Source organism: Ptychodera flava, chromosome 6 (assembly GCF_041260155.1).
Source record: "Ptychodera flava strain L36383 chromosome 6, AS_Pfla_20210202, whole genome shotgun sequence".
Lineage (NCBI taxonomy): Eukaryota > Metazoa > Hemichordata > Enteropneusta > Ptychoderidae > Ptychodera > Ptychodera flava.
Window position 1 is genome coordinate 39,619,028 of NC_091933.1, and position 21,265 is coordinate 39,640,292.

Below are 21,265 nucleotides of genomic sequence, written 5' to 3' on the forward strand. Positions count from 1 at the left end.
TTTTTGGTCAAAAAATGTATTTCTCAAAAAGTACTGGTCTAATAGTTTTGAAATTTGGTATACACGTTTCTATAGATGAACTGAGTAATATATATTGAATTTCTGATGAAATCTGAAATTTTGTATTTTTGGGGCAATTTTTGCCATTTTTGGTCAAAAAATGCGTATTTCCAAAACTATTTATCTGATAGCTTTCAAATTTGGTATACAGGTTCCTACAGATAAAGTACATGATATTTATTGGAATTGTGATGAAATCTGCAATTTTGTATTTTTGGGGCAATTTTTGCCAATTTTGGTCAAAAAATGTGTATTTCCAAAACTACTCGTCTGATAGCTTTGCAATTTGGTATACAGGTTTTTACAGATCACCTTAATGATATTTGTTGAAATTATGATGAAATCTGCAATTTTGTAATTTTGGGGCAATTTTTGCCATTTTTGGTCAAAAAATGTGTTTCTCAAAAATTACAGGTCTGATAGCTTTGAAATTTGGTATACAGGTTTCTACAGATGAGTTCAGTAATATATAATGAATTTCTGATGAAATCTGTAATTTTGTATTTTGGGGCAATTTTTGCCATTTTTGGTCAAAAAATGTATTTCCAAAACTACTCATCCGATAGCTTTGAAATTTGGTATACAGGTTTCTATAGATGAACTAAATGATATTTATTAAAAAATAATGATGAAATCTGCAATTTGAATTTTTGGGGCAATTTTTCCCATTTTTGGTCAAAAAATGTGTTTCTCAAGAAAAGTACTGGTCTAACAGCTTTGAAATTTGGTACACAGGTTTCTATAGATGAAGTTATGAACTAAATTTGATCTCTTGAAATTAAGATGAAATCTGCAATTTCATTTTTTGGGGTAATTGTTGCCATTATGGTCAGAAAATTTTATTCTCAAAAAACTACTCATCAGATAGCTTTGGTTGACATGTTCTTAGGGATGATCGGATGTCATATATTCAAAGTATGATGAAATCTTCAATTGTGTATTTTTGCAGCTTATTTTAGCCACTTTTTTCTGGCCTCTGCATTGAGCTATCAAAGATTTCCACCTTCTTCATCAACATGTGTAAAAAATAGTTATTCTTTACATAAACACAGCGGAGCTATATCGGCCGCTAGGTCGCTTGTTTAACTTGTCAGACTAAACCCTGTCACCACCACAGTTTCTGCCCAAACCCATTGTTATCAATGGTGATTGTTGACCTGTGGAACTTGAGGTTAGATTGACCCTTTGAGCCCTGACCCTTTGTGACCTATGACATGTCAGGATTTGCCCCCAAACATTGCTCAAAGGGTTTAACTGAATGGGTGATGAGGAATTTTTTTGTAGTCAAGGCGTTTCATAATTATTGAAATGGTTTCCTCAATAGATTAGTTTTTTCATGCTATCCTTCTTATCAGGAACTAAGGCCTTTTTTTTCCCATTTTTGTCATCATTATTAATTCATAGGACAGACTTTGAGATAATCAATTTTTTCATGAATATATCAGCTGCAATATGCAGACACATTAAGACGTTTGCATATTGTTGATGAGAGATTAGTTTCATCAGAGTTTTAGTCAATGAGTCATTGGTCACTGTGATTTATTAGATGCACAGTAATCAATAGAAAATGTGGATCAGCTGACATTTAATCTCGAATTTCTTCATCGAGTAGATCATTATCTGTTCTCTGGAATCACCAGTGTCAACCGGCCAGGAATATCCAGTTACAAATCAATAGCAACGGATTCAGCATAAATCTAAGTTTGTCAAAGATATGTTTGAAACTGTCATTTTTAAATTTCTGACAAAAGATACCATGATAGAGTTCAGCCCAACATCACTTACACCAGGTCTGCATTTTCACTCCTTTCAATACCAGTAAAAGTTTACAGTGAGGCATGTAATGAAATCCACAACAGCTTGTCCATTTCACTCCATGGTAGCTGTCTCATGTTACATCCCAATGGACATTAACGTTTAATGCTCTGCATAAAATGATTTTTTTAACTCTATATTTTATTGTGCTATACTTTTGCAAATATCAGAAGTCAGGAAAGGAAACGGATGATTTAGTTTCCCTATCATCACCAAATCTATATAAAATGGAAAAGAAAATTTGTTTCGTCTTTTCTGTTCAAATAGGTTGTTATAAACCAATATATTTTAAAATTTGTTCCTCCGGCCATACATACTATCACACTCACATGTAAAACATTTTAGGTTGTTTGCTGTTTTATTCTTACATGGCTGTCCACCCAGGGAATGATGAACCAACCATTAAAAAGATTTAATTTCATAAAATATGCAGTGTTGAATTTCCTGACCATGTGATGCACCCTGAATGCTTGGCATAATATGGATATTCTTAATATTAGAAGTTGTTGCGCTGACATAAATTAGCTGGGGTGGGGGGGGGGAGAGAGAGAGAGAGAGAGAGGAGAGAGAGAGAGAGAGAGAGATCTTTTGTGTTAGCTTTCATTTTAAAATTTACATCTGATTTCAATTGTCAGGCAACATTCTTCATTATTTGTCATATGCACCATGTTTTGTGTTGAAAACACAGGCATTTGTGGGCTGGTAGTCTGCTGGATCGACCGATCATCTGCTCAATCTATCGATCGCACACTCCGTTGCTCAGCCCTCTACCACAACTAATTAGACTACCCAGCCAACAGACGCCTGTGGTTGAAAAGATGGTCAGCAGGTGTAGTCATTCTTTATTCACAGTGTGAAAAATTTAATGACATCTTTCATTTTGCATATCAGACGTTGCTGACAGCTGCTCTGAGGCACCTGCCAGCCATGATTCTCAAAGGAGAATTCCAATGACATCAATCTATGATCTTTGCTCTGATCTTTGCTTGGAAATAAAAATGTCTGTCATTAACCATGCAGAGTCGGACTCATCCAGTTGTTTCTGTATTTTAAGTTGAACGCTGCCATCGAATCAGTTCTAATGAGCCGCAAATGTGTCGTGCACTTGTGAATCTTGTAAACACGTGTTTTCAATCAATGTTTAAAGCCTGTAAGTTGAGAAAATGTTCGTCATATGGTAAAGGCTTCTGGATTGTGCGTATTGTTCAAAAATAAAGGAATGGATATGTCGTGCTATTGCAGGTCGTCCTTGGAAGAAAAACTTCCGCATTGTAATACCAATGAATTTGAGATTTAAATGACAATATCATGGAATCCGGATTTCTGACAGTTCCGTGTTCATCCTAATCAGATGATCACAGAAAAATGAATGATTGCCATTTCATAAGGTGGTTCGTTGATAAATACCGAGCATTTTCTTGTATTAATATCATGCAGTACAGGGACATTTCTGTTTGAATAAAATTTACTGTTGATAAAAAAAAACCACTTTTTAAAAGTGATTTCATCCCATCATTCTCTCCTACTTGAAGGATGTAAATGGAGAGCTGTTCCGTGGTTTCATCCGTGTGCACATGAACTTGAGCCGGCCCATCAATGTCATGGCTGGAGGGAGACCAGCGTCGGTGTTTGGTGTTGTGGAAAGCAATGAAGAGGAAAGAGCCAAGACATCATTCTTTCTGCCCAAAGGAACTGTGAAAGTAAGTCTGTGGATTTGATCACTTTTAGCTCCTTGATCACTTCCTTGTAACTTCTCTTCAGCCCTAAACCATATATTGCTTTGAGAGCACTATCGATGTACAATAATGTGTGAAAACACACATGAAAACTAGAATATACTGTAGGATAAATAGCACAGGAACAGAAAAAAAGGAGTTAGGAATGTAGTTTGGATGTCATACAATTGAATATTCTGTGCAATGACTCTTTTGAAATCAATCAAATTTGAGTTTTGTTGAAATTTTGAACCTTGTGTTATAATTGCGAACCCAAATGCACACAAACAGATAACTTTATTCCATATTCTGTACAAAGTGCAGCAACTTTACTTAGTTTTGAGTTTTCGATTGTCACATTGAGTACATCTTTTGACGTCATAAATTATTCACAATGCTGCCGACAATGCTAAAACTTAATTAAGGTTATGTTTGAAAACTTTCTGAAAATGTCAAGCGCGCAATATCAAAATTCAAATCTATGTACCTTTTATTTTATTTTCTGTTCTATGATAAGTTGATTTATATTATGATTTATAATTATAGTCTTGGTTTTGTTCAAATAAGATAAAATTTAGCAGTTTCAAATATTCAATTTGACAATTACGTGATCATCTACTGTATTGGCCCGATATGAATTGACCTCATTGAGTCACTGTTAGTCTCTAGACCGACCTTGTCTATCGTTTTAACAATGTGACCAAGATGAGCCAAGATTTAATAATTGTGGTATGAAAATGACAAATCCTTGCTTAAATGATATAGAAAATTCAGTGTAGTAGTTACAAAAAACAAAACCAGGAAGTATGTAAGCAAAAGAGGAATTAATAATTGTGACCTCTGAATGTAAATAATAGAGCAAGAACTGAGAAATCTATCAACAACAATTTAATAAAACGTTATCTTGTTACTGTTAAAATAAACATAAGTTAATATGTCCATTGTATGTAAACATTTCTATGTACTTGGCAATTTTCCCGTCCCATTGGTATTTAGTGTTTACGATATTTTTGTCGATGTAATTAGGCTAGCAGACTACCCTAGGGCGGTACAAGTGTACCATGTGTCTAGCACAGTGGCTCTTGCCTTAGGGCAGTATGGTACCAGATCACAAGCTGTTACGAGTTGGAATGTTTTGAATTGCCAGACAACAGTAACAGCATAGGTGTCCTTTTATTCCATAGCAAAAAATATTTAACCCCCTTGCTAACCTTGAATGCCAGAAATCTCCGGCGCCATAATTAATTGCTAGACAACTTGAGTACCGGAAAATTCAGGTGAGATCTTATACAGGTGTGGTATGTAGAATAATAAGGGCAATGCTAGTCAAGGGGTCATAAAAAAAGCAAATAAACCACTTTTTTTCACACAAATGATATTGATGTGAATACTGCATCCAAGCACTCCTTGTTGTGAGAAATATAATTATGGAAGCATCATGACCCAGTGGGAAGGGTACTGGACTCTCATTCGAAAGATGGCGGGTTTTAGACCAGGATTTGACAGGAGTAGCTGACTCTCTCTCAGAGGATGGTGAGTTCAGCACTTTTGGCATGGTGTTGTGCCCTTTATCATGGCACTGTATTCCTCCTTGCTAAACTCGGTATTAGGTGATAGATACTTCATCTTGTGAATGAGTGTCTGGCTTGTTGGATGACAGATTTTATAAAATAAAATAAAATTGAAAATAAAATGAAACACCTTTCGCCAATCTCAGCGTTCACTTCCTGCAAACATTGAAGTGAAATAAAATGTGATATAGTTAACCTTATCTTCAGTATGTCTCTGGAAATGTAGAGTGTACAAGAATAATTTTGGTAAAAACAAAATAGAAGGAATAGTAACTATAGTAACTATACAATGTCTGGAAATGACTTACAGTGGGTGTGTGAAAGCCAACATGGCCATGTATATTTGTACAGAAACAATGTGTATCAGGTACTGAAGCAATTGCTTCTATATCAGGAAGCTGAAAAACATATTATGGTAATTTGTGAGAATGATTTGATTGTTTTTAGCTGTATCCCGGTTAAATCTGTAGAATTTTAGCATTCACAGTCACATGTATATGGAGACTCAAGTTACAGTACAATGTTGTCACATAGAGGGCACTGATAATGATTTATTTGATGCGTGTCTGAAAAAAAGCCTTTTCAATTCAGCAGTTTCTGGGTTATGCAAAGTCTTGAATACACGGCTCATAAATTTCCACATGTCCTCTATGTTACTGTATACCTCACAATCACGTCAGTCAATGCCATGTGTATTTAATACATCTTTTGATGTACCAAGGGAATTGCAGGACCTTTGATTTAAATTGTTCTACACATACTGGCTGTGTGGACATGATATAGAACGTAAACATGATTTTTGGAGTAGAACAAGAAACAATGTTCATCGAACAGACAGAAAAACTGGAACATGTAAATCAAAATTTACAACTTGTTGAGCATGAATGACTGGCACATATAAATACGGCTTCTGTATTCTTTGTTTTCAGGCATTGCATATATCCAGTGATACAACGGCACATGAAGTCATCATTGCATTGCTCAATAAGTTCAGAGTCACTGACAATCCCAGAAAATTTGCTTTGTTTGAGAAGGATGACTCTAACAAAGATAAAGGTATGCTATTGTTTTAGATGAGCTGTCTCAAGAGGTTTGCTTTTAAAGAGACTTATGGTTCAATTAAAAAATATATATATATATATATACACACACATACACACACATACATATGCATATATATGTGTGTCGTACACACACACATACTCACACACATACACACACACACACACACACACACCTATATATATATATATATATATATATATATATATATTTATAATATATTTATATATACATTTATATTACAGTTACTCACTTACTTGAGTGTGTATGAGCAAATTTTGATAAAAATATAAGTGAAAAAATGTGTGAAGGTATTTTTAACTGGGAATTATTTTGTCATTTAAAACACAGTAAAGAGAAATGTTTCTGAAATGCTAGATCCACTGTGCATGGTCCATTTCTAAGCGAATATGTATAAAATGTTGTCATGCCCCAAGGCTAAAGATTGAGGAAATTTGCTGGTGTCGTAGTACGGTATGCTGGTGAAACATTTCATTGCCGTGGTGTGAACTATGTTGATTCTGTAACTGCAGGCAGGTGATATTGTTTTGATTTCTGTTCTAATACACTGTTCACACACAGAATCATGTATATGAGTATCAACTAAAACTTAGCAAAAATCGGTTTTTGGAGTTCTTTCCAGATTACCCACTTTATTCCATATATGAACTGGCATTCTGTCTTAGCACTGGGTTGAAAAGCATGCATATATCACCTTTATAGAGTAACAGCCCAGGGTCTAATGCCTAGCACATATAAACTCTTATATCATTAGGATAGGCACTAACATACCAAAATGACTGCTGGACAGAAATTCTCACACAACCAGAAGACTTTTAAAGCTGTTATTTTTGTAGAAAAATGTTTCTAAAGATCCGATATAGATAGTGCTTATGTGTGAACAAAAAATAGACATGGTATTTATATATCTATGTGACATGTTGCTACCACATGTGTGTTTTTAAGTACCATGTGTTTGTGTGGAGAGACTAACATGACATATGTAAACACATATAGGTGCCGTGCAAACAGGCAAACTATTTCAGATATTCCAGAGTATACTCTCCAAATATCATTACCTTCAAGGTAAAACACAGCCCAATCCCTTGATACAATTAATCACCCATTGTTGTTTCTTTAATTACTCATTTTTTATTGGCAGTTGGATAGAAAAATTTCAGCAGATTTGTCAAAATACTATGCACATGCCTTAAATTGTGCATGGCCATTAGTCACAGTCAGATCTGCATGACAAGTGTAGGGACCTAACTTGTCTCGAAGTCATCTGAATTTTGGTTTGTTTTCCATTTCATGTACCAGCAACCTACAGTTTATTGTCCTCATTATGTAAATGGCGCCAGTGTTTTAAGATGTGCACAGAGTGTGCTATATGTAGTTTGGTGAAATTTTAGAAAATTATTGTTGACAACTTCTATTTCACTGGTCAAAACACAAACTGTAAGTTTTATTGTTCTCAGTGTATACTTGTCCGGTCTGCAGTCTGATTAATGCAGAGATATGAATATCAACTTACCAAAGGGTATATAGGCATGTAAGTCAACCTTTAACACTGGAAATGTAGTAAAAAACATTCCACAAGGTAGATGTCAAATATTAGAGTAAGCATAACTATAAATGTGAGTATCCTGTCACTAAAAGCCTGTAGAACCCTGAGAATTTATGGTGAAGGTTGGCAACCAAGATTACAGCTTACTGCCCTTGACCAATTTTTATTGCATTTGTGTCAGGGATACTAGCAACATGTGACGGCTGTTGACTACTGAATAGGACAAAATACCAAATTTACCATGGTGATGACAGTGTCATGCTGTTCTGCCAGTTTGTGTAGAAGGCGCTTCGTTCTGCCACATTACCATGAGATATTGTACACCACAATTTCTTAAACAGCGAATAGATTTACTCACTTTATCTTTTCACCAAATGTATGACTAGAGATGTGAATTACTGTAAAATATGTCATTTTAGCTAGCGTCCTATTTTAGCAGCTTTAGCTCAGTCTGTCATTGTGCTAATTTAAGATCCTGCGAATTTCTACTTTTCCTTATTGTTACTGTGGTTAGGATGTCTTTCTCAGCCGAATTGAAAACTTGCTGGTTGCAGTGGAAATCCAAAAATGCTGAAAAAGCATACAGCAAATTTAAAGCCTTTAACAGTAAATGGCTCACCGTTTGAAGTAATAAGACAGAAACTCTGAATGAGTGCCAATATATTTCAATAAAGTGACCAACTTGTCCTTGGTTTCTGGATGATTGTGCAATGCCATTGCAAATGTCATTTCATCACATCAATGACAGACCAGACAAAGTTGACCCCTGGATAATTTCTAATTTTTGTCATTTCTTTTTAAAAAACACAGCTGTCCTTCGAAGACTTTCAGACTATGAGAGACCGCTGTTTCTACATTTACTATGGGGTGCAAACAACACAAGCAAGACATTTGTCTTGCAGGAAAATGAAACGGGCAACATTCTGGTAAGTACCTTGAAATGAATGGCTACTAATTCCCTGAACGGAAAGAGGAAATAACTCTGGCTCCAATGAGACGGGGATCTTGGCATTATGTGTTGATTTGACCCATGTGGACAAAAAGGTGTACATGCATTTCAGTGCGAGAGGGTCAAGTGTCATAGCCTATGTATCCAAGAGACACCTTGTCAATGAAGTGGCTCAGTGGGCAATGAAACCTGGAGGCAAAATGCACACTGGAGATACTCTCAACTATGCTGAGCCTTCAGGGGATTACAATGGTGTGATTCAAAATTTCCTGCATTCTATTTAACTCATCAGCCTGTGTCTCCAATCAATAAGTGAGTTGTTAATTGTTACGCTGTCAAGATCCTGTAGTAATGCAGCATTTTATTTTAAAAACTGGTTGTGCACTCAGTCACTGAACAGACCTGAATCAGCTTTCTATATAACCCCTTCACCCACCGTTTCCTCATACAGAGATCCATATTTGCTGTAGAAAACATATGATTCTTTTAATAACCAAATTTGATGATCAAAACGTCAGGCTCCTCAACTTATTTTGGCATGCACCCAGTGTTCAGAACACCAGACAAAACCAAAAAAACCCAACCTTTAAAGTAATTTTGTTGTAGTGTATAAAACTCCAGTCTGATTTCTTGGTACACTGAAATTGATGATGATATAGCTCTTGTGACATTGGCTAGAAAGGTCAGGCCAGGCCACAAGCATTTGACAGGTTTTTTGTATCAACAGGTTATTGTTCAGGAGCTTTGGTTGAACTCAGTTTTAGTTATCACACTGGCTGTGTTCCAGAGTCAGAAAATGCTACCATTCAATACAGTCTACGTCTGGATAGCTCACTTAACCATTCTAGTCCTGTGTGTATTTCTGAAAATGTTATAAGTCAGTTTGGTTCATATCATTTACAGGAAGTTTAGTGTTGATATGTTTCTTGAACAAGGCACTGCAGTGTAGGCATTTGGAAATGAATCTGCCAGTTTTTATGGTTGAATAACAAGTTTATAGAATGAAAGTTAACAACAGCAGAAGGCATGTCCATTGCTTGAGTGTCATTCCTCTGACAAAAACAACCAAATCCCCCTGGGCAGATATACTTTCAGAGCAATGAACGCTGCTATATTGAAATCAACAGAAAACAACTTTTAGATAATCTGGGCATAAATGCAGAAGGCAGAATCCACTCTTGTAGGTGACAAATATCATTTTCAACAATGTATGATTTGAAACCAGCTCTGATAATTGCTGTGTTGCATCTAATAATGTCCTGATGATGGTGGTACACAATTTGTTTTTCACTTAATTTAATAATTAAAATTAATTTTTGTGAAGTCAGTTTTCTCACCGATATTGGCATAGAACAAGACAAGAATGCAAATATAGAGTTCAAAGTTTTAATGTTTCTAACTGTAGCCTGACCAAAGTTGTGTGGAAGATGCATTTGAAATGTTAGATTATATTATTCCATAAAAGACACTCTTAAAATTGCAGTGAATGATAAAGATATTGGCTTCAAAAATAAGTATCCTTATGCAGACATCTGGTGGCCGTGGCTATATTTACTTCTCTAGGTAAAATTTAATCCACACACTGTATTATTCTGTTTTTACAGTGGGAGGCATTCACTCTACCAGAATTGAGCAACTTCTTGAAGATACTTGACATAGAAGAAGAGGAGCATTTGAAACAGGTCAGGAAAAAGTACGCCCTCTATCAAGAGAAGATCAAAGAAGCTATTGATGCCAAGGACCGGTAACCAGTGCTGTCATACCTTATACACCCATCATGGAGACTGAAAAGTCGCACGATATGGTCTTCCAGTCGTGACAATTTGAACAAAATTTTCCCAGGTCACACTGCCGACTTATTTGATGTAATACTCCCTAATTAGATTTGAAAGGAAAGATACTCACATCATGGTAACCATGGCATTTTGAGGATTTCAAAATAGAAACAGCCTTTTGTATGTCATGGTGTTCTTTTTGTCAAGGGCCTTTCAAAATGGTGGCCACTTTGAATCTTATGTGCTTCCAAATATACACATGCATGCAATGGTTGTAAGTTAATACAGTTGAACATGGTACCATTGCAGCTTCATATTTATCAATGGCAAGTCTAACTTGAAGAAGATTGTTATGATAATCAGCGTATAGTAATTGTCTGATTGATAAATTAATGTGTAATCTAGATTAATATTCTCCAAGTTAATGTCCACAGCCAGTCATTTTACCTTTGTCTGAACAACCGTGGATGACAGTTACAAAGTAAACTGTAATGTGAGTGATGGAGAATAGATATTACTTCCAGTGGAATTTATAGCTCAGTATGTAATATAATAGCAGCTGATCAGACCTCATCCAATTTCCTGGCTGCATATTCATTCCATCAAGGAATCGTAATTGATCCAACCTCATCAGTCTGATTTATTTCGATCACAACAACTTGAAGGTGGGGTCGATGACCCCTCATTCCCAGCATGCAAAGTTTCAATACTGGTTCCTGCACTCTTGTACCAACCTTGTTAATTTTTTGCATCGCTCTGATGGTGATTACAGATGCATGTTCCCATTTCATCCTTCGCAGAAGTCACATTTGACCTGTAGATAGAGTAGTTCCAATGACTGTTAATGAAACCTTTATTGCTAGATTTTCTGCAAACTTTATTAGGACAATGTTCTTTTCTCAGTTGATGTGCAGCAAACATGAGACATAGTTGTATTGCCAGATATTATATGGCACAGTACAGTTCCGGAAAGAATGTCCACCCAAGACTTTTGCCTTGAAGGTTTACCACGTCAGTTTCGTAATTTTGATACCATGAAGTGAGTATAACTATATTTGTGATACATGTTGACCTTTGGATCTTGTAAGAGACTATTGTGGGTCTCAACTCTCGGGACAAGTATAAAGTGAAACATTTGTGCTGTCTTTTGTGCAAATATGGACTTGTTGTGTTATCTTAAAAGATGATATAGTACAGACAGAGTCCAATATAGTGCCAATCTCTTCACAAGATGTGAAGATAATCGTTACACAATTTATTTTTCTTCATAGCAGTGTCAAGAGTGTCAAAACAAGAGTTTGGTTTGAGTGTTTCCTCATAGTTTCAACTAGTATCAGTATATCCACCACTAGCATAGACAGCAACAATAATTATATTCACACATTCGATGGGAGATGGCAGTTGTGCCTGCAACGGTCTTTCAACGTTATCTGTGATTGGTTCTTTCTTGTTATTTCAAAGATGAACCAATTTGTGATAATTCAAACCAATGGCATTATCTCTTCTGAGAAACTCTGCAGGTCGGCTCTTAAATTGTGTCCCTTTTTATTCGGCTGTGAGAATCCCTCATATCAACGGACTATCACGTGTAAGCATATACCTGTGTGGTGTTATGGTTAAGTTGGTTGATTATCTGAAATCTATTGACAAAAATATATAGACATTCACCAAGTTGGATGGTATCACAGCTTACCGAGTGTGAGGACTTCCAGTGAAAGACTGCCCTCTATAATTGATCACAAAAATCCTTTGTTGAAAGTCGATGAAAAGCAAATACTTTGTTGATTTGAAATTATGTAAATTCAATAAATCTGGTGCAATATATTTTGTTGAGAAAATATCTAGATTTTTTAGTTTCAGTACTTATATTATATGATTTGTATGTGTTATTCTTTACTGGTGATAAAAAATAATGTGTGTGGAAGTCTTGCAAATATCAGAGTAACTGTAGTTTATGTGTCTCTCTAGGCAAAATCATTACAAATGTGTAAGTGTCGGAGGTTTTAGTAGCTGTATACCCCCAAAAAACATCAAAACTGTCTGTATAGTGACCAGTCTTCCAGATCATCTCATACCCTATTTCTATCACATCAATCAAAGTGAATCAACCAATAGAGTTTTGTGTTACATTTCAGTGACAAATCATCCAATGATATCTACAGTATTATCAATATGTTTATCCTACTCATGCAGAAATCAAAATGGTAGAGCTATGAGTTTTTTCAAGTCAGGTGATATAGAATTATCATGTTTGTTCAGGTCACACATATATCTGTTTTGTTTGGAAAAGTTTTATTACCTACAAAGCCATCTCAGGGTTTATTAACATAGCTTAGAGTTTGTGTACAGTAAATTGATTATCATTTATATTTTTGTTTACTCCGTGAGATGTGGCATACCATCTCTCCCAAACACTGATAATTGGTGCAGGCAACATTTCTTTCATTTATGTAAATCGAGTAATTCCTGGAAAAAATATTTTAGCATAGCATGGATCATTATAATGCAGCTTTATGAAAATATTTTGTAATTTTGATGCAGTCATAGTGTAGATCTCAGTGTAGATAAATAATACTAGAAACAGCATATTAGTGATTTTTTTGAAACCCAGAAGTGAGAGAATTCATATCTTCTGTGTGATTTCCTGAAGTTAATTAATTTGAATATTTATGTTTTTCGTAAATATACAAAGTTCTTCCCAGACTTCATTGATGATATCTCAGATACCATGACAGAAGCATTTTAGAATCAGTATCTGTTGTTTAATACTATGAACACTTTGATGCTCTAAATGTCAGTCAGGTATTAACAACATGGTATAATCCTGTTGTTTTCTATCGGTTAGATGGACCTACATATGGGGAAATTTTTTTTGAGGGGAGAGAGAGAGATAATAAGGCACATTTCATTTTCTCAATGTTTTCCAGTGAATGGCCTCCTTTTTTGTGTATTCAAGTATTCCCTCCTGTTGATGTTTGTTCACACTCCATGACAACTCCCAGTGGTCCTGAATTTCTAAAATCACACAGCAATGCAACGACACACAATTCTACCAAACTCCATGGTGACTGCTTTGTTTTCCAATACAAGTTCCCAGTCATAAAACCATTGTATTCATAGTGTGGGTAGTTTTATGTGTATATTTGAAATCCAGGTTAAAAATTCGACTCATATCTTCCTTTAAACAAACACATACCACACTTCCAAAATGTGTTGTTATGCAAAAGTTATTTAGACATTTGTATTTTGACTTTTTTACTAGTGTCTCCGCACTTTCATCCCAGTGCGTAGATAAAAAGTCTCGTTCAAATAAGGTGAGGGCTTTTGATGCAAAATATCTTTTGAAAATGTCTGTAACACATCAATAAATTGTTCATACACATCTGAAATGAATGCTTATTGGTTTGATTAATGGAACTACATTGTTCTTCTTATCAACCATTATGAGAAAAGTAAAAACCAACTATTGTTGAATTTCGAGGTGTCTTTTTCTGAATATGCAAATCATTTATGTCAGTATTATTACCTTCTCGTGTCTATTTAAACATATTCAAACCACGAGGCTTTACATTATATGTTTTGTGTTATTGGCAAGCTTTTTATTTTGCCCTGCTGAAGTCTATAATATGTTAGTGATGATTATTAACAGAATCACTACAGTTTTTTTCTGTCAAATTTTTCAAGCGGATACCTAAGGGTTTGTCCTTAATATAGACCACAAAGTGCGTTCCATAAGATATGAGAGAAACAAGTAAAGAAATTTTGAGATCAGATATTTGCATTTCTGTTTATTTACTTTGTCAATCATTATTGTGGAAGATATGACAGAAGGGGGGTCTCTTTGGACCTGAAAATCAAACCATTTATTACCATCAACTGTTTCAATATGAATAAAGATACATGTGTGGCGATTCTGTTCAGGTGTTATGCTGGATTTAAATAACATTTAATATTTTCTCAAACTGATGGCATTGAAAGTAGTATGACAAGAAAATGCAACATGTATACCTGTATGTGTACACTTTTCAGTTTTTATACATTTCAAATGTAATCTATAAATGCCATAATGTGTGTATGTTCTTGTCCTGTTATAGCTGACATGTTGTTCAGTCACTTGATTGTCCTCTGAACAATATCACCATTTTTGAGTTGGGGGCGCTCTTCTATGGGAAACACTCCCAAGGAATGCATTGCGAAACCTTGCATTGGACAATCTTGACTGAATTGTACAAATTGCAAAATAATTAATTAGTCAGCAATAAAAGGAAAGGTATGGAAGGCGTACAAGAAATATCCAGTGCATTGCTAAATGGAAAGGCTTCTGTTTGTCTTGCCTGGTGTATTTCATCTATATTACCGTATGTAAATCTTCAGGGTTTTGAACATAGCTCCCAAACCAAAGTGACATTTCCTACTATCTTCTTACCTTATATTTGTCTTGTACATGTTTTATGCTGTATTATCACCACCAATTTGCAGTCTTCCAAATGACTTTGGTTCAGATTATTGTTTTGAGTGGTAAGGGGACAAAATCATGTTGATACAACCAAAATGGTTTTTCTCCGTTTTTTATATCCTTTGACCGTAATGCCTCACAAGTGATAAATACAATATGCTGTCTGTGTACCCAAATATTCATTATTACAACATACTATATTATAATGGGGGAAATGGTGTCGGAAATAAATATTGACTAATTGCCAGATATACAGAGAAATGTATTGCTTTGATTGAACAGTTTAGAATGGTGTTATACTGGTATTGCATCAGACAATTGAGATGACAATGATTTCACCTAGTGATCATTTTGGGAGAATTTATTTGTATCATTGTGTTTTGTAAATTAAAATGTGACAGTGATTTATGTTAAACTCATGCAGATTTGTTCAATACCATGCTATGCATCAATAAAGATGTAAAACTGATTAAGTGAATGTTGTGGTTGTGGTTACTGTATTTGTCAATGCTTTTCCGTTGTGCGGTAAGGCAGCCTTCTATGTATGTCCAAGCTAAATGTTCACCACAATTTTCACTGCAATGGACATGTGACACTCGCAACAAGGAGTGAACCACCAATAAACAAAATAATTCTGTAGTTTAGCCACTGGTGGCGCACAAGCCAAGCTGAACAAGAACCCTTTAATATTGTCACTGTATAGTTTACAATTAAGAGTGATGTATTGATTATGCACAATTGACAATGAAATTTGATATTTCATAAGTAACTTCACTAGTTCCAATTTCCTAAAGCTTTACTATGCTGCAAATTTAAGCAAATTTCCATTTTTTTTGCTGTTTGTAAAATCCAGTTTGTTGTCCTGCTCCCTAAATAGAAATCAATGCCAAGCAAGTCCAATGTTATTGTCAACACCTGAGTTTTAGTCTTGACTGGAATTCAACTGCATATTGTATCAAATGCATTGTCTTTTCCAAGTTATTTCTATATCTTTCAATGTGCGTTTAGCCTAGGAGATGAAGAAGAAACCCGAGTTCTGGAACAGAAGTTAGGGCCATTATCCCTTTGAAGTTTTTAGCTCCGCTGTCAGCGACGCGGAGCTTATCAAATAGGTTGATTTTCCGTCGTCCGTAGTCGTCCGTAGTCGTCCGTCGTCCGTCAACAATTGCCTTCTCCTCTGAAACCGCAAGTCCAATTGCTTTGAAATTTTATATGCAGTTCACTTGGGGTGACCTCACTTAAGTTTGTTCAAATCGTGGTGATATTTGCATATTTCCATTTTGGGGGCATTTTTTTGTGTTTTCGGTAAAAAAATCTTCTTCTCTGAAACCGCTTGTCCGATTGCTTTGAAATTTGATATGCAGTTCACTTGGGGTGACTTCACTTAAGTTTGTTCAAATCTTGGTGAAATTTGCATATTTGTATTTTTAAGGTAATTTTTGTCATTTTTGGTAAAAATATCTTTAAAAATCTCCTTCTTCAAAACTACCAGTCAGATAGCTTTGATATTTGGTACATATGTCCCTAGGGATGATGTATTTCAGATTTCTTCAAATTGTGCAGAAATATGCAAATTTGCATTTTTAAGGCAATTTTTGCCATTTTTAGTCAAAAAATGTATTTCTCAAAAAGTACCTGTCTGATAGTTTTGAAATTTGGTATACAGGTTTCTATAGATGCACTAAGTAATATATATTGAATTTCTAATAAAATCTATACTTTTGTATTTTTGGGGCAATTTTTGCCATTTTTGGTCAAAAAATGTGTATTTCCAAAACTACTTATCTGATAGCTTTGAAATTTGGTATAGAGGTTCCTACACATGAACTTAATGATATTTATTGAAATTATGATGAAATCTGCAATTTTGTATTTTTGGGGCAATTTTTGCCATTTTTGGTCAAAAAGGTGTATTTCCAAAACTACTCATTTGATAGCTTTGCAATTTGGTATACAGGTTCCTACAGATCACCTTAATAATATTTATTGAAATTATGATGAAATCTGCAATTTTGAATTTTTGGAGCAATTTTTGCCAGTTTTGGTCAAAAAATGTGTTTCTCAAAAAGTACTGGTCTGATAGCTTTGAAATTCGGTATACAGGTTTCTACAGATGAACTACATGATATTTATTGAAATTATGATGAAATCTGCAATTTTGTATTTTTGGTCAGAAAATTTTGTTCTCAAAAAACTACTCATCAGATAGCTTTGGTTGACATGTTCTTGGGGATGATCCGCTGTGATCTATTCAAAGTATGATGAAATCTTCAATTGTGTATTTTTGCAGCTATTTTTGCCACTTTTTTCTGGCCACTGCATTAAGATATCAAAGATTTCCACCTCCTTCATCAACATGCATCAAAAATAGTTATTCTCTATAAAACACAGCGGAGCTATATCGGCCGCTAGGTCGCTTGTTGCACAGTACATTGACCATTGCCATGATTGAAGTCTTTAATATCTGAGCTATGACAGCTCCAACATTGTCCAAAAATGTCTGAAAAAATTTCATTCAAAATGTCTGCAGTTTATGTGTGATGGACATCTTTATGTGGTCATTGTTTTACAAACATACTGATAAACTTTTCATTTTTACGACAATGTCTTTATTATTAATGATTTCTTTACAAGTAAACACAAGTAACTGTACAATCTAACACACACATATATGGTCACTTGTCCTGAATTAATCTTGTGATGAGAACAATAAATTATATTTTAATTAAGATCGCGTAGAATAGAGATACTGTGATGTCAAATTCATGACCATAAAACATTTTTTTAAAACTGACTTAATGTAAAACACTGAGAAATTGTACAATTTGAATATGGACATACACAAAAGTCTTATGTTTATGCTCCAAGTCTCTTGTTTTTGCCAAAGCAAATACAAATATTCAGTGACAACAAGATTATTTAAATCTCAACCATACACCTTGTGTGGGTAATTTAAACTGCCGAAAAACATGTACAGTGTCTTTACTACTGTTGATCAGCATTGGCTGTTGAGTTGGTGTTCTCAGGTAGGATAAACAAACCAATTCGAATACACAGCCTGCTGAATATGAACTCAAATCTGAATACTTGTTGCAGATTTCTGTACATGCTTAACACTGGACACCCTATCATTTTTCACTGAGGTGTTCTGTGTGCAATTTATACACAACTCCTTACACTGCTAAACTGATGCGGAAACCATTTTGAAATCAGATTCATGCAACCATAGCAACTCTCGTTCTGCTTTTGATGTATAATTTATTCAATACTTATTGCGTTTTCATTGTACATGCATCAATAGAGTCACATGAATTTTCACAAAAAGCGAAACACTAGATGAGCAGAACAAAGCATCACTCACATTTCAGACATTTATTGCAGTTCCAATATAGAAAAACATAATAAAACTACAATTTTACTCTAGAAATCAAAATTGACAACAGAAAGTATGCAGAGAGTATGCTTTTATTTTAACAGAAATGCCAAAACAACCTAGTTATCATGGTCATTGGAAAGTGTGTGGAAAATAATGGAAAGCACATATAATGGTACTGTACAATTTCCATCTCACATGGTTTCACATTTGTCTTGTGAACAGAGTTATCAGTACCTGGTGGAAAAAAAAATTCTACACAAGAGTTCACAGATTTTTCTTTTTAATAGTGCACTAACCCATTACATTTTATGGAATTTCATGCTGTAACAGGGATGATGACCATTCTGAACTTTGGCAGAAATTACTCTTTTGCACACAGCACTGCAGAGTACAGTAGGCTGTGAAACTGATGAAAACGGCACAGAGAGACAATTGCCATGTAACATATTGAATCCCTTGGTTGAATCCTGTCATGTAAACAGCTGGCTGTAGCCTTTTTCCTGTATACATAACCTCCAGAAGTCGCCCCTCTTAAATAATTCATAATTTTGTCTGGCCAGGAAAAACACGAAAACCTGCCTAAGTTGACCCATTTAACTTTGGATATCAACACGTTTGATTTTAAAAGCAAAAATAATTCATCGGGTGTTTGGCATGTCAACACAACAAAATCATTCACATATATTACATCCAGATTTCTTTTTTGCAATCATGAGATGACATGTTGATATTAACGGCAATAATAATATAGTTGTCAAGCATTATGACTTGTATAGAATCACAGGATGTTTGCAGATTACTGCAAAATGTCACATAATAGCATGAGGAAACTGAGACAGAACCAAACACCTGTCATTTGCTCAACAAACCTACATGTAGCTGGGTTTTAACATCATAGATTTACTTGAGTGAACTTCAAATTTATGCAGAGGGTACCTTTTTCATCTTTTGCCAGTTTCTTCCTCATGGTGGAAATTTACTGCAGATGAAGATCAAAAAATCATAATAATTTACATCTATTGTGATGGATGTGAGTCAAATTAATCAAATTTCAAATGGCAAAAGTTATTTTCTCAAGGAAAGTAGTCACTTCTGAAAATGAAAAAATACTCTCCTGAGACTGTGGCATCCAATGTATTATTCTGCACCTACCGGTATTTGTACAGAAAACGATATTGTGATAACCTGACTTCACTGACTGCTATGAATTTCTCAGAGTTGACTTGATCTGTTCACCCCATATTCCTTGTAAACAGGTTCACACTGAGCATTGGTAACAACAGAATTGGGCCAAACCATGCAGGTAAAAAGGTAGAGTTGTACCATGTTGATAAAAGAATGACCACTATACCACCACTAGTTTTTGCATGCATATATAAGAAGAAAAATTTGCGAAACATTTTTGAAGCATGATCATCCTGGGTAAACTGTTATTACTAGGAATTCTATCTCATTCTCCGTGGATTAATCTGTATGGGCGAAATTGTAAATATGCCTTGAAGACAACATGGAAATGGAAAAAACCCACAAAGGTTTTCATGGAATGATGCGATACTAGAATACTCATGATTCATAATGTATGAATAGTTTCATGGGTTAAAGTCGTTTCCCAAGAAAAAATTTGCTTGACGTCTTGTTACCCAATGTCGTAATTGGAATGTTGGCTTTCATAGTTGTCGGTGATATCAGCAGAGAACAATATGCCCATTTCATTCACAAGTTTCTGAATTTTTGGTGGCAATATACTTTCAAGAACTTTCCACAAAGCAAACAGAAATACGGTGAAAAAAACTATTGAGTTCCATTGATATCCTTAAGAAGATGACAAGTTGTATTCTTGTTTGAGATTTGGAAGTGAGGAACCATGTGTATTGTTGAGATGTGATTTCGTTTTTCCTAGACTAAAGACGTTAAGTCAGTAGATCTATATGAACAAAGGTATACCAACTGAATTTCACTTGACAGTCAAAGAATAAAGATATGATCCTGGTGTAAAAGGATTTCCTAAACATTTGCGATAGGCTTTGTTTTTGAATTGACAAGTTCTAAGTTCCTTAGACTTGATTTTCATACTCTATAATTCTGAACACGTGATAAATGTAAAGTTCGTTTTTATTTAACACTTTTGTCTTGTGCCAATGTAGGTAGCTTTACAAACTAGTAACACATGTTGGGGTCTGTCCATGATGAAGTTCTGAGTAAATCATACAGACCAAATTGCACAAGGTATTAAAGCAGAATATTGTTTGGCACGTCAAACTAATGATGAAGTGAACTCTATGGAAAGGTTTGTCGTTGTGGGAGTTTGATTTTTCCTGTCTCAGATCTGTCTGAGCATGATAAACAGAACTATTGATTACCTGTACTGTGGAGAAAAAAATGTTGAATTCTGTTGTCTTGTCAAGGATAGTTACTGAGTGAAATATCTCACAACTGTGTAATTACAAGTACAGTGGTGATATTCTTGAAATCATAAGTACACTCAAAATTTACTTTAAAACAGTAAAGACAAAGAAAGACACATTCCATCTTAATAGTCTGTAATGAATGTGATTTTCTCTTGCATTACGTCACATACTGGTTCCATTTACAAGATAATTTTGCTGATATGACATGAAGGGCTTTTCTTTCTCTGATATCAGTATCAATACCAAATTTTTGCCTAAACCAGACTGTTTAAGTTTGCCTCACGCGTCCTTCTACCCTAACATTTATAAACCAAACATGTAGAACACACAGACATACGACTGGACTGGGAATACTCATATGTAAATATAAACACTGTCACAAAAAAAAACGACACACGATTCCGACGAGCTCATCCTTCATCTTCTGAGCAGATTTTAACTCTGGTGATATTTCAGAAGTGGCAACAGCTGTGAAAATCTGCCAGCAGGGGTGATTCCACTGGGCAAGCAA

The 21,265-nt window shown here is 35.0% G+C and overlaps 1 protein-coding gene across 1 annotated transcript in view; it reads left to right on the top strand.

Moving 5' to 3' along the window:
• Positions 1 to 15,448, top strand: part of LOC139135758 (ras association domain-containing protein 1-like) — a 30,404-nt gene extending 14,956 nt beyond the window's left edge. The window contains exons 4-7 of the mRNA XM_070703438.1: positions 3,408 to 3,575; positions 6,091 to 6,217; positions 8,601 to 8,716; positions 10,344 to 15,448. Coding sequence (XP_070559539.1) covers positions 3,408 to 3,575; positions 6,091 to 6,217; positions 8,601 to 8,716; positions 10,344 to 10,487 — 555 coding nt within the window. The 3' untranslated portion in view covers positions 10,488 to 15,448. The remainder of the gene's footprint in view (positions 1 to 3,407; positions 3,576 to 6,090; positions 6,218 to 8,600; positions 8,717 to 10,343) is intronic.
• The last annotated feature ends 5,817 nt before the right edge of the window (positions 15,449 to 21,265 follow it).